The 14,452-nt window shown below is 37.6% G+C and overlaps 1 protein-coding gene across 1 annotated transcript in view; it reads left to right on the plus strand.

Annotated features, from left to right (window-relative positions):
• The first annotated feature begins 10,971 nt into the window (after nucleotides 1-10,971).
• Nucleotides 10,972-14,452, plus strand: part of LOC128605862 (adhesion G protein-coupled receptor A1) — a 252,530-nt gene continuing 249,049 nt past the window's right edge. Inside the window, exon 1 of the mRNA XM_053621671.1 lies at nucleotides 10,972-11,467. Within this exon, the coding sequence (XP_053477646.1) occupies nucleotides 11,247-11,467 (221 nt within the window). The 5' untranslated portion in view covers nucleotides 10,972-11,246. The remainder of the gene's footprint in view (nucleotides 11,468-14,452) is intronic.

Raw genomic sequence — 14,452 nt, forward strand, 5'->3', positions numbered from 1 at the left:
GGGCTGCTACAGGGAATCAGGTTTTGTTAGCACAGGTGCATCACATAGGTGGTCTTGTTCCCAGCTGGAGTGTGTATATCATGTATGCACCCTCAAACACCCCACAACACCTTTGTACTGATCTCTCTGCTGGTTTCTGTTCTCTTTTGTTATAGCACGTGATACTTCAGTGTCAAGGTTCTCCAGAACAAGCATACTCACACAGACAAACAGAGTTTCATGTACACGTTGATTTTGAATAGTCAGAGGGAGTGAGTCCTCACTGCTGTCTCATTGTGTAGTTTGGCTTTGTTACTGCACACACTCAAGAGTCTATTTTCCAATCCCTTCCACACCCTGACTTGATTTTATTTTCTTTTTCTTTTTTTCCCATCATTTAAAAGATTATAGTGTTTCTCTCTTCTGCCTTCAAGGCTTTTTCTCCCAGTAGAAGCAGCTGTGTGTGTGTGTGTGTGTGTGTGTGTGTGTGTGCATATGTGTGTGTGCATGTGTGTGTGTGACCTCAGGAGCTCTGAGGTTATTGTAGCTGTGGCAGCATTGTGGGATCCTGTGTTCTAGCTCCTTGGCTGGCTCATTCTCTTTTACTGTGGCAATACAGTGGAACATTTTGAAGGTCTCGGCTTCCACACAAGTCAGTGCTGGGGTTTACATCCAATTAAAAAAGTTCTGGAAGCGCCACCAGTAGCAGCTGCGTGTGTGGTGGTGCAAAGCAGAAGGAACAGAAGGAAGGAAAGCAGTGGGACATAACAGCTGAGTTTGGAAGCATTTGGAAGAGATGATTATGAGCCTATGGTGATAGATGATTTAGAAAACACTATTTTAGAGGTGAGAGAGACTACAATGCAGAATGAGCATAATGGCCATATCTTTCTGGCTCTGAGCTCAGGAGAAGTGTCCAAATTTGAATGAGCGAGTGTGATGTCAGATTTAGGTCAATTTGATATAAATGAAGTTATGAGAAAAGGTACAAATGCTTGCCTCATATGCAGCCTTAATCTTAACATAATTTTTCTACAAAAAATTCAAGTTAAAAAAATTATGTAGTTCATATAGGCCAGAATTTACAGATCATGCTACCACTGGGATTTTTCAAGTGTTGATCATATTTAATTTAGGCAATGAACACTTGATAGTGGAAAGATAGTGGAAAATGATTTAGAAAAAAGTTGCATTAGACCAATTCTAAAATATAAAATCCCATTCTCTGGCATTGTTCCATATTGGAGTTAGGTGACATGAATCAAATCAGACCTCCTTCACCAGATGAAGGACTCTGAACAACTCATGACTTTCAAGGAAAAGAGACTCTGAAGTTCACTCCTCAAAGTACAGATGATGTGATAATTGAGGACAGGAAGACAGGAAACATGCTGAATAATACATTGAGCAAAATGTGCTTGTATCAATAGTGGTTTTGTCTATAGGTGGAGATATAAAGGACGAATGGGAAGAGTAAATTATGTGTGCATGAAAGCCATGATTCTGTGTGATAACTGGCTCTCACCATGTAATCTCTGAGCCTGCCCTTTTACTAGAGATGTGGACTAAAGGTCTGCTGTTCCTGTCCCAGCTTGTAACTGTCTGACACGATATGCTGTCTCATTCCCAGAGGGTTCCCGGTCCTGGGCCAGCCTGATTCACCCCAGAGAACAACCACCAATTATATTGCTCAGTTCTGAAAGTGCTCTACAAGGGCTGATGAGAACACCATTGCTGATCTCTGGAGTCTCTCATGTCAGAGGTCCTAAGGGGATGTTTTATTTTGCTGTATGCTATATTAGGACAAAGATCTCACTGTTACATACAGTAGTAAATCACTTGACAATAACTTGTCATTCAGTTCACTGCAACGTGCTTTATATCTATCAAAGAAGTAAGGAACATTATTCATCCCAAATGTATTATATGGGCATTATTATGTAGCTTACTGGATTTGGACAGTCAGTTTCAGTCTGTTGCAGTTAAGGAATCTTGATAATACACTCTTCTCAACTCACAAGAGACAACAGTAGTGCAGTGTTCCTATCACAAGTCCAGGTCACAGGAGTACAGATACACAGCTGTGTGTATGTATGTGAAGGACACACTAGAATTTTCACATGAGAAAAACGATAGAGGGTGTGTACAAGCAAGTGAAGAAAAAGTGGGAGTGAAATAATTAGATGATTCAATCATATCCTGAAAGAATCTGAAGGTATGAGACAGCTTGTCATTATAAGGAAAATATATGAGTGTCTCTACTGATAAGTCAGGAAATAAAATGTTATAGACAAATCAAATTTTTACAAATTGTTCCTTATCTGTTCTTCTATTTGGAGCTTCCTCTTGCAGGCTGGAATACTGCTGGGGCTCTTATGGGACACGCTGGGCTTGGGTTTTCCCTACACTACACAATAATTAACAGATCTGACTGTAACACATTACCAGGTTTTAAGAAACATCAAAAAATCAAAAACGTCAGCGTCACAGGGCAGCTGAACATGCATGGAGAAGATCATTAATCACCTTATTATGTATACTGATGCTAACTTTTTAACAGGAAGAAAGGCAAGTCATCCTTCCCAAGCAGAACAAGCTAATTATATTCTTTCAGACTCCCAGCTGAGATGACAGGATAAATGCAAATGCTGACTTCTATTAACAGATCCCTGTATTTGACTAGTGTCATTCTGATTGACGGGGAGCTGTTTATAAAATACAGTAACCATAAACTGAGATCTATTAAACCATAAACATTGCTCCCCAGACAGCAAGGATGAGTCAGTTCTCATTTAGCTACAAGACAGCCTCTGTCAAGGCTGTATTCAGTGAGTTTAGACCTCTCGTGAATAAAGACAAGCCTTAATGAGACCTTTGTTTGCACTAAGAAATTCGTAGTACTTCTCAGGTTCACACTTGGATCAGGACAGCTACAAATCATATGTGCCATAACCATAATGTTAGACTAAAAATGCACAAATGTCAATTGATCTCTTCTTCTTCTTCTTTTACTTATAAAAAAAGTCTGGCATACATTTTTGTGAACTTACAGAATTATGTAAGATAATGAAAACACATTTTGGAGGCCAACAGTGCACAGGGGACGTGCTACACTCTCAGAAAGGATGTGTTAATATCCTACACACGTTGTGTTATTACTATTTCAACACATGCTGTGCTAAATCATCCAATAAATGTGTTCAAAAAAGAAAAAAATAAATAAATACGAGTGACCAACACAACATGTGTTAAATTATTGGGCTCATCAGTAAACTATGAACTTGCCTGAAAGTGAATGTTCGTTGCTTTGACCTTTTGATTGTGACTGCAGAGTTGGAGTCCTGAGGCGAGGAAATCAAATGACCACCGGTAAGTTCACTATTTAGCGTTAATGCTGCTGAAACTGCCTGGCCGAGTTTTTGATATTTAGGCAGGGAGCTCTTGAAAATGTATTCACTGGAAAACAGTAACTCAGCAAGTGATAATTAACATTACCTATCGCGATGGCTTCAAAAGTGAATATGATGTAATGTTCCTCAATGCTGGCTTTACACTACTAGTGTCATGTGTTTATGTTGGCTGTGAAATATGGACTGAAGTTATTCTATAATTCTCTGGGTCTGCATCTTATCTGAGACTGAGGTTAGATAGGGATGAGTGATGCCAACCTAGACGCTAACCTGAGTCGATAACATTACTTTAGCATACAGCTTGCGGTAATGTTAGACATTCCTATTGCCTTTTTGAAAGTTAACGATAATGTAGCATTAAAGCTGTTCACCATGATGTAATTGAAAGTGTGGGTTAATGTTAATTATATTTAACAAGTGTTTTGGACAAGGCAAGCTGTAGTAATTAGCTTCATGTTTCTTCATGTATTTGGTGAATGTTAATGCTGGTTAACAGGTGCAGACAGTCAGTGGCTAACAGAAATTAGCTAGCTCAGTAATGTCGAGGCCAAAAGTTCTTCACAAGGTTAACGTGACAAAAACAGAGGTTGGGGGTTTAAGTAGGTTGTAATGCTTTCCACTATCTTTGTAATGTTGGTTGACTTAATTAGGTTATTCAAAGGAACTGGCGGTGAGGTGCTAAAGGCTGGAAAATAAATAGCAAGTTAGCTAGATTTTTCTGGTGAGGCTACAGCACCATTTTGTTCATTAGGAGAGTGGAGGTCACTTTCCCAAAATTACACAATTTGGGATTCTATAACACAATTTCTCAGTCGAAGCACAAAGGCATTTGTCCATATTTTGTAGCTAACAACTAAACAACACTCTTTTTGCACTTTTACAGCTTTTCAAATAGAAGGGAGTGGGAACTCTTGTCTTCCCAGATGGCAGGGAGACTTGTAAGAAGATGCATCAACTCCAATTCTTACATCTGTCAAATGTTTGAATGATTTTAATAAATATCATCTGCATTTCATGCAATTGTTTGTTTATTTTGTGAGCATTTTAGTAGAATTTTAGCATACAAACAATTTGCATTTTAGGATAATTGTAGGGAAAAACATATACATAACACATCTCTGTTATTTTGTGTTATTTTTTAACACATCTTTGTGTGGAAATGTACTAACACACTGATCGTGTTGAAAGCAACACAAAATGTGCTGCCCTTAACTAGACACGCAGGCGTGTTATAATGTGAGTTAAAAATGAACACATGATATGTTGAATATTTCCACACAAAGATGTGTTAAAAATAACACACATGTTAAATGCACTAACACACTGATTGTGTTAAAAGCAATCTGTTTTAAGAGTGTACATATGAGTAAGCTGCTGGTTATTAGAATATTGTACTCAAAGATTGCACTCTCATTATAATCATAGTTTTTCATGTTTACACACACTATCTGGGACTGAGCTTGAATGTATAAAATATGTAAAAATAGAAACTCTTTTCTCAAAGACTTTATTTATGTAAGGAATAAAACACAACAGGGTGTGCTGTTATAGGAAAATAATCCATGACAGGGTGCAATGCGGCGTTACCAGCTTGAAGTTGATTGATTTTCAATAACAACACATCCCAAAGTGTTTCATTCCTCTTAGCAATTTATCAACAATAGCCATTAGTCTTCACCATCCGCTTTTTTTCTCTTTCTTGAAGACAATAATACTAAAAATGTGTTGTCATAAAGTCTGTACATGATTTCTTGTATTTTTTTAAATGATTTTTTTTATTATTGTTGCGGCCATAAATGCTTGATTTTCGATCTGCGGTAATTTAGAAATATTGCAAGCTCCTCTGAATATTGCAGAGTTTGCTTGATTTTGCGTTCATTTCTGCAATCACAAAATCGCGAAATCCTTGAGGGACTGGTCATATTACAGAGAAACAGCAGAACATAACATTTTCTGAGGTGAAGACTTTCCTGTGGTTTAAAACCTAAATGAACAGCTTTACCTCTATCTATTACAAAGCACTGACACGGAAGACTCTTTCCATGAATCTTAAATAAATATCTCCTTACAGAAAGCTTCCCGATATCAATAATGATATTTTTCATTTGTTAAATAACAATATATGTTTTTTATTATTATACTTATATTATGTGGAGAGTCTGCCATACGAGTCCCTGTGAATGAGCTGTTACTATAGAAACATTAATGTACAGTATAAGTATGAGTGCATTTGTATAAACCAGTAATGTTATGGAAAATTAATCAACACCTTCTGACTGATCAGATTAGTGAATTCAACAGTGCTGTGGTACACTCTAAATTAATGTTTTAACCTTAGCAGCCTGTAAGGTAATTACCTGACCAGAGTACTTGAAACTATTTCTATTCTCACAAAATGAATTTGAAGGGGGTTGAGATTAGGCTACATGCTGCACATGAATAAAAAAGCATTCTTGCAGTCTAATTATGTCACTCAAAACGACACTGTAAAAGTCTGTTAAATGTTTCTTCACTGTTGCAAGTATACATTTATTATAAGACCGTGAGCTGTTGGAGCCTTTGTATTTTGTCTAATGTTTCATTTATGGTCCTTAGATATTTTCCTGATGTTGTAGGAACAGACAGATTTGCATCCATGTGCTCTCTTGTTCTCTGCTGATGTGTGTGTACTTGTCAGAGTGTGAGCCAGTGTCTCTCTGCCGTACATGTTTCTATGCTATCAGAGTTCCTCCTGCTGGAGGAAGATTAGACAGTCATTATGTCTGGGACCAAACCTAACAAAAGTTCTTTTATCACACAAAGACCTCTGCCTGTATGAAGTGAGATTCTGCGCATCTTTAAAGTTATTTTTAGGGTATCATTTGGTGAACAACTATCCGTGTGGAGAACCTAGAAATCTTACCTGAGTGATAAATGACTGCTTATTTGTGTTTTTATCACTGGATTTTCAATGCTCCAAGCTTCAATATGGTGCAGTAGTAGGTAAGTAACCAAATATGAATACATGAATTCAAAATGAACAGAATGTGTTCTAAAGCAGGGCTTTTTAGAAAGCTTGCCAGAAAGGATCACAGGACATTTTTATTTTCATGTGGGTGCAAGCGAGTGGTCAGATATGAAATTCACAGGACAAAGAACATGAATGTGCAGGGCTGCATGATAGATTTACATTGCATGATTTTAAATTAGGTTGCTTGATTGTTTATATTTTGGGAAGTAGAACAATTAAATTAATTTGGGAAAAAATCAAACAAAAATAATAGCTCTGAGCAGGATTTTAAAAGAACATCCCATGCACATGTCCAGTTGAGACCAATTACGAACTGGTAGTAGTATGGTACATTAAAAAAAAAAAGCTTCAGGGTTCCTGGTTCGATCCTGAGCTTGGGTTACTGACTATGTGGAGTTTCTGTGCATGTCTGTGTTTCATCCGGGTTCTCCAGTTCACGAGACACCCACTCCAAGTTTAAATCCAAATACAGATATGGATATCTGGAGCAATAAACAGATATAGGTACAGATACAAGTAGTGGCTTTGCATTACACCCCTAGTGCATTTATTTGTTCATAATAATTAGGGCTAAATGCACTTCACCTATTATAAATGGGCCTAAATATTTAGTGACAAGGAACTAATAAAAGGAGCTAAATAGTGAATTATCACATGATTGAAATGTATCATATTATGTGAAATTTACGTTTTTTTCTATTGTGCCATGTTATGTTTCACACATTTTTCACATGTATAGCAGTTTTCATATATATTGCATGTAGTTTTATTTTCATTTCCATTTTTTTTTTTACAAACATTATGCAATTTTAAAATCTGGGGCATGTGGTTTTATTTTTCATGTATGTTTTTTCACATAATTTATTTATTTTGATATGTTAATTTTTCAGATGTAATGTTTTATTTTCCACATGTGATTTTCTCACACTAATAATTCTTTTTCACATGTGATCATGTGCAATTTCAAGGCATAACATTGTGGCTCGGGCACTTTCACATGTTTTTCACATGCAATTACACGTGAAAATTGCCCGAGCCATATCTCCCTGTAGTTATTGCCTGGTTTTCCATTGATACTAAGCTCAGTTGAGCCTGGCTAGTACTTGGATGGGAGACCTCCTGGGGAAAACTAAGGTTGCTGTTATAATTGGCCTTAGTGAGACCAGCAGGGGGTGCTCACCCTGTGGTCTGTGTGGGGTCTAATGCCCCAGTATAGTGAAGGAGACACTTTTCTTTTGGATGAAACGTTAAACCCAGGTCCTGACTCTCTGTGGCCATTAAAAATCCTATGACACTTATGGGAAAAGAGTAGGGGTATAACCCTGGTGTCCTGGTGAAATTCCCCCATTGGCCCTTCTCTATCACGGCCCCCTAATGATAGTGATAATGATAATAAGTCTTTATTGGTCACTTATACACTAATAATATACATAACATAATATACTAAACATATACATAATAATCCCCATCTCTGAATTGGCTACATCACACTCTCCTCTCCACTAATCGCTGGTGTGTAGTGGGCATTCTGGCGCACTATAGCTGCCGTCGTATCATCCAGGTGGATGCTACACACTAGTGGTTGAGGAGATCCCCTCCGACATACTATGTAAAGCGGTTTGAGTGTCTCGAAAAGCATTAAATAATAACTGTTACGTGCCATCACATACAATATTCACTTAATAACAATGTGAAATGCATATTATTTTCCCATAAGTACCTCCCTTCAGACAAGTGATTTAAAAAAGTTATATATTTAATTGCATTATTTCATTCAATACCATTACCATCACTAGCATTTTATGCTTAGATGAACAACTGTGTGCAATTAGCATTGCCCAAGTATTTGGGTCTATTGTATGTCTGCGAATATATTTTATATCTCAAAAGCTCAAATGTGTTAAATGTGTTACTTTTGGGTTGCATAGTGGTTTGTTGATGTGTGAAGTGAATCAAATCTACAAAATCACTGAAACAAAACCTAACACTTGCAACACATTATAGAGTGATGAAGATTCTGGTTCTCATTAGCAAAGAGCTGATAGCTGAGTGGCCTAGATCCAACAACTTCTCCCTGTCTCCTCTCGGTGTAGTGATTCATCATTCCAGTCGATGATGTGAGCTGTATGCATCTTTCCAATTCTGCCTCAGACGGGAAGGTGGGATGATTCCCTTGTTGGACTTCCAAAGCTGGAGAGGTGAATGTACATCTGTGTAAACAACCACCCTGGGCAGCCAGGGGAGCGACAAAATGTGAAAGGAACGCAAAGCCTAATGTATGCTTTTGGTCTTTGCTCCTAAAAAGAACTCTAGTGTGAAAAGCAGAGAAAGGGAAGTGGATTGAGAATGTTTGTTAGGATTTTTTTCCACAAATAGCTCGTTTCATTTGTTGGTTGTCATGCAGCGAAGGATGGAAAATTCACGGTAGGTTTGCAGGTCTGAGGTCACTCTGCCCTTCATGATCTCTCCCTCACTCTGTACACTCAAGGGAAGCTCTATTCGCTGTATGGCTTTTGGAACTAAACCAGCTGTTAAAGCTTCTGGCTCTATCTATCATATTATATTAGCTCTTATAATCACATACATTCGACATTGTGTAGCTGTGGTTAACATACATAGCTACAACTATACTGCCCTAGGTCCAACTCACAGGCTGAGTACTACACTAAAATGCAATTGAAATAAGTAATGTGTACAGTAAATACAGTTTTGTTGAAATAAATAGTCTTTGAGAACAGCTGTTTCATTTCAAGAAAAAAGTACTACACACTGGGTTCACAATTTCTTCGAAGCCGGAAATCATACAGACAACACATTGCAAAACAATGCACATACATGCCATTCCACCCCCACCTTAACTGCTGCATCTCAAATATAGATCTATCTTAAATAAGAGATATTATTTATCTATTAATATTCTCAGTTGCACAGCCCAGCACAGTAATCCCTAAATTATTAACAACACTCTTCACTAACACTCAAGCTGATTCAACATATTGCAATTACTCATAGAGAACAGAGAATAAACCAAGCTTACTGTATTATCTAAACATTTTGCATGATTCTGCTGCCATACAATCATCAATACTGTATATCTAAAAACTGAAACTGATGTATATTAATGTGAGTGTACAGTAAATAATCCTTTCAATAAATGTCATGAGATTAAGCTTGGTACTCATTATCAGAAACTCAGACACTAGATAATCACAAAACATTAATTTCCTCTGAATCACAAATAAAGTGTTAGGAAAAATGTATAGATTGTTATAAGCTAAAACAAATGCAGTAATCACATACAATGACAATTAAAATTATGGTTTAAAATACACTACAAGAACTTCAACAAACATAGATAATGCAGATAACTTACACCACAAGCTGACAGTTGTGTTTGGGTAATCATTCAGGTTTTGACTGGTCTTACTATTGATTAGTCATAATCTTTCTATTGCAACAAATATGAAAAGCGTAATTGTAAAAAAAGAGAGAGAGAGAAAGAGAGAGAGAGAGAGAGAGAGAGAGAGAGAGAGAGAGAGAGATGACGCACAGTAGTGTAGAATGCTGCATTGCTTCTTCTGGGTTCTCTGGTTTCCTCCTATCTCTGAAAAGTATTACAGTAAGTGGGTGGGCTACTCTAAATTGATGCTAGGTATGAAGGAGTGTGTGAAAGTGTGTGTATGGCCCTGGGATTGGTGTCCCATTCAGTGTGTCCATGCCTCTGTCAGTGTTCCCATGGTAGGCTCAGGATCCACCGCAACCCTGAACATTATAAAGCAGTAACTGAAAATGAATGAAGGAATGAATCTTACTTTTATGATAGAATTCAAAATCGAAATGTCTTCATTGTCCAAAAAAGGTATTTTTCAGGTTCCCCAAGGAAAAAAAGCATGCAAAAACAACAACAACAAAAAAAACCAAAAACAAATAAAAAAACAACAACAGTGCGACTTAAGATCCCAATTATGTACAATACATTAGTGCAAATGAGCTTAAAGGTAAACAGTTTAAAGGTTAAATACAAATGCCATTGAGGGAACAATGCCAATGACAATCATTCACACCCTGAAAGGTACAGGTTAGTTTCTTTTTTCTAAGTGTACCTGTTGAACAAAAAATATTCATTTAAATTTAGTAAAATAGCCATAAGACTCAGCCCATTACACATCTAAACTCTACGAGTGATTCAAAGTTCAATCTTAATCTGTCTTGCTCTTTTTGGTAACGTACTAACCCGGTTGACTATTTGATGAATGACATTTATCCATTTATGAGCGATTTGGGATGTAGCCACACGCTTTCTTTTGGCTCGCAGGGCGGATTTAAATCCCGTGGTCAGTTTGGAGCCAATAGGAATGCACGGCACTTCCGTTTATGGTCTTGGTGGGAGGGGCTAGTTACCCTGGCTAGTGCTTACTCAGGACAGAAGGCGCGTGCAGGCGCCGCATCTTTCACTCCGACCACCTGTTGACTGGAGCGTGAACTTAACGAGTCACACTAGGCTGAAATCGGATCGTTTCTCGCACAGATGTGCATCGGCGCTACATCTGCACACTGAACTCTGAGACACCGAGCAAAGTTTTTCACAAGTTTATTAATCGAGCAACGCGTTTGAAAGAAGAAGCGCGAGCAACTTTTGCCAAGTGACATCTCAAGGACATGCACGTCATTTACAGTTCATGCGCAATGTTTTTTGGAGATGTTTCAGGAGTTGGAAAGCCAAGTGTCATCCGTGCACGGTCACCTAATCTGCATTTTATGTGATTTACGTGTGAGATGGTCCGTTACAACCTCCCAGGTTGGGGAGAAATAACTTAAAACACTGCGACGCGCGTTTTCGCCTCATAATGAAAGTAGTGAGCGTGGTTTTTACGTTGGTCGCTTTGTGGAGGATAAGTGTGGCGAGCAGGAGACACTGTCCCGACCTCACCGTGGAGAGTTGTGAGTGTGCAGCAGAGCGCTCCAGGGCGCTGAACCGGCGTAGCGCGCGCGTCACCGTGACTTGTGATGATGCGGATTTGACGGACACGCTCGAGCCCCATACGCTGCTCAGCACCACTGCCTCACTGTGAGTCCACTGAGAGCAACATGGGAGGGTTGGGTGCATGAGTTAAAGGATGCATGGATGGATGCATGGAGGGATGCATGGAGGGATGCATGGAGGGATGCATGGAGGGATGCATGGATGGATGCATGGATGGATGCATGGGTTTGTGTAGGAGTGGCAGAAATATCAATCATTTAAACCAGGGCTTCTTAAACTTTTTTACTTCTTTAAAGAAACTCCTTTAATTCTAAAAATAAACGTCACACACTCCCTTAACCCACATCCATATATTCAAATATTTGACTAATTATTTAACTGTATATAATCATTTTCTGGAAATTTACTGGAGCCACAGAATGTTTTTACTCCTGAAATTGAAATTCACAGAAAACTTTAGGTCTAATTTGACATTATTTATAAACCTACCTGTTATTGTGGTTCAGTTCAAGGGGCCAGTTAGAGTGAGGGGAAACATGTATTCAGACACTTTTGTTTTTGTTATTTAATATACTTCCAGTGCATATATCCACTTCAAATTAACACGCAGTGCCTTTTCACTTTGTTGTTATAAATATGAACAAAAGGTATGTATTAATAAGCATAAAGAAAATATATGTTTTACAAAAATGAAACTGATAAGGAAAAAAGTATTCAGACATTATGTTTAAAATATCTGTGTGAAAAAATTGCATACAAACAAATCAAATGTGAGATGCAAATTCTGCAAAAATGGTCTCTTCTTTCTTCTCACTGTAAATTGACTAATAACTGTAAGAACACAACAATAAATATAATAGCTTTGATTATGTTGGGTTATATTTCCACCACTGTAACAAAACTAAAAATAAAAGTAATAATGGACCCATGGCTGTTCTTCACTGGCCCTGGAGGTCCCTTACACTTTGAGAAGTACTGCTTCAAGCAATTTAAACAACGTATGACAATGATCTCAATATTTAGGTTTTCTAACAAGGTACCAGCAGATAGTAATAGTATTGCAAATAATAATAATAAGAAGAAGAAAAAACAAAAACATAAATACATACAGTACATTTCAATTATAACTGTATATATTACAGAAATGGAACTAAAATGAAACATCTATTAGAAGGATTTTATTTATTTATTTATTTTACCTCCAGGTGATAGCTTTTTACCCTGAGTAACAGTGGAGTTGGTCAGTATTAAAACTGCTGATGACACCTGTGTATATGTTAGAAAAATACACTGTGATGTAATTTACAATGCTATAATGCTGTACCATGTTATAATCAATATAATATTGTTAAATTGCTCTCTTCAGTGTTCCTACTTCTGCTAGCAGTTATAATTAGTGCATTCAATGCAGGCAGTAAGTAGCAAAAGCTATAAAAAATATTATCTCATGACTGATAGAATGATTGGAAACTTACTGCAGGAGAAAATGTAATGGAGTTTTTCTTTCTTTCTTTCTTTCTTTCTTTCTTTCTTTCTTGCATTGCATCTTTAAATCATGGTGGAATTTAGTGCATAGAAATTATAGGGGCAGAAAATAATTCATCCAATTTCCATGTCAAATAAATCTACCAATGAATTATTAAAAGGCTCGTTACTCAGCAATTAAGTTCTTTTTTCTGTTGACTGCACAATACTCTAACTGAAGCTACTTCAGTGCCTGCTGTACTGAGTGAGACACTACAGGAATAAATCTTGTGAGAACATTACAGGACATGTTAAACTAACACCTCTAAATGGACCCCTATCAACATAAGCAGAAAAGCTCTACCTCCTTGGGTACACTATTACATATGCCTTATGGCTGATCTCCTGCTTAGTCAGTAGATTTCCTGCAGAGTGGGTTATTGTGAAATTTTAATTTGCAGAAGTGATTTTCCTCAGGGTAACTACATTGGCATTATTGGACTGTGTTGTGTATTATTTATCTTATCTTTTTTGCTGTAACACAACTCAGATTAGATGATTAGTTTATCTGGAAAAATAGAATCTAATTGTTACATGAGCAGCCCTTTTTTGATGCCAATGTTCATTCAGAATCAACATTAATATGTCAGGGGTAACAAATCCAAAATGAATTAGCTAGCCCATCAGCTGTTTGAATGCTTAATTGTGCATGATGTCTTGGTTGATGTCTGGAGTATAGCAGGTGGATGTATTTGGAAACAAGGAGCAAGCTACAGTTACAGCATTGCGCATCATACCACCAAGAAATATCTGGCTCTTGGGCTAGTGCATGCATTTGTATTGAGGTATACGCTCTTCGGCAAAAGAAATACAAAAGGGCCAAGCTGACTAATGATTTGTTGTTTATACTATTAAAAGCTTAATATTCTACCATTTTTGGCTTGGCCCATTTTTTTTCACAGGAGTGTACTAATCAATGACAGGTGCAACAGTGAGCAGAAATTTGGTTAAATGATCATTTCTAATTTCCTGTTGAACACTTGAGAATATCTGACATACATTATAAAGAACATTAAATTAAAGTGAAGCATGTACTTAAAGAAATAGTGTAATTATAGAATACATTTATTCATCTTCAGTAACTGCTTTATCCTGGTCTGGGTAAAGCTGGAGCCTATCCCAGGAATACTGGGCACGAGGCAGGAACACCCTGCATGGGAAATCATAGATGTTCAGTTTCCATAAATAACAGTGCATAATGGAGTGAAGGTGGTGCATGGGTAGTATTGCTGCCTCACAGCTTCATGTGTTTGCATGTGTCCTTGTGGGTTTCTTCTGAGTTCTATAGTTTCCTCCCACTGAATATACTGATATGGTTAAGATATTGATATAGTCCTGATACGGCATAGTGCTTTGATGTCAGTTTGTTGTAACACACTACCTGATACCTGCCTTAGCACGTTCAGTAGGGAGCCAGATATTGTTAGTGCTCCACCTGTAAATGCAGACTGTAGTGGTCTTGACTGTTTTCATGCCCTCATGCTGAGGGCTTGCTCACTAATGGCCAGGGTGCACTCGTTTTAGTAGCAGATGTGTACTACTAAA

Source organism: Ictalurus furcatus, chromosome 3 (assembly GCF_023375685.1).
Source record: "Ictalurus furcatus strain D&B chromosome 3, Billie_1.0, whole genome shotgun sequence".
Classification (NCBI taxonomy): domain Eukaryota; kingdom Metazoa; phylum Chordata; class Actinopteri; order Siluriformes; family Ictaluridae; genus Ictalurus; species Ictalurus furcatus.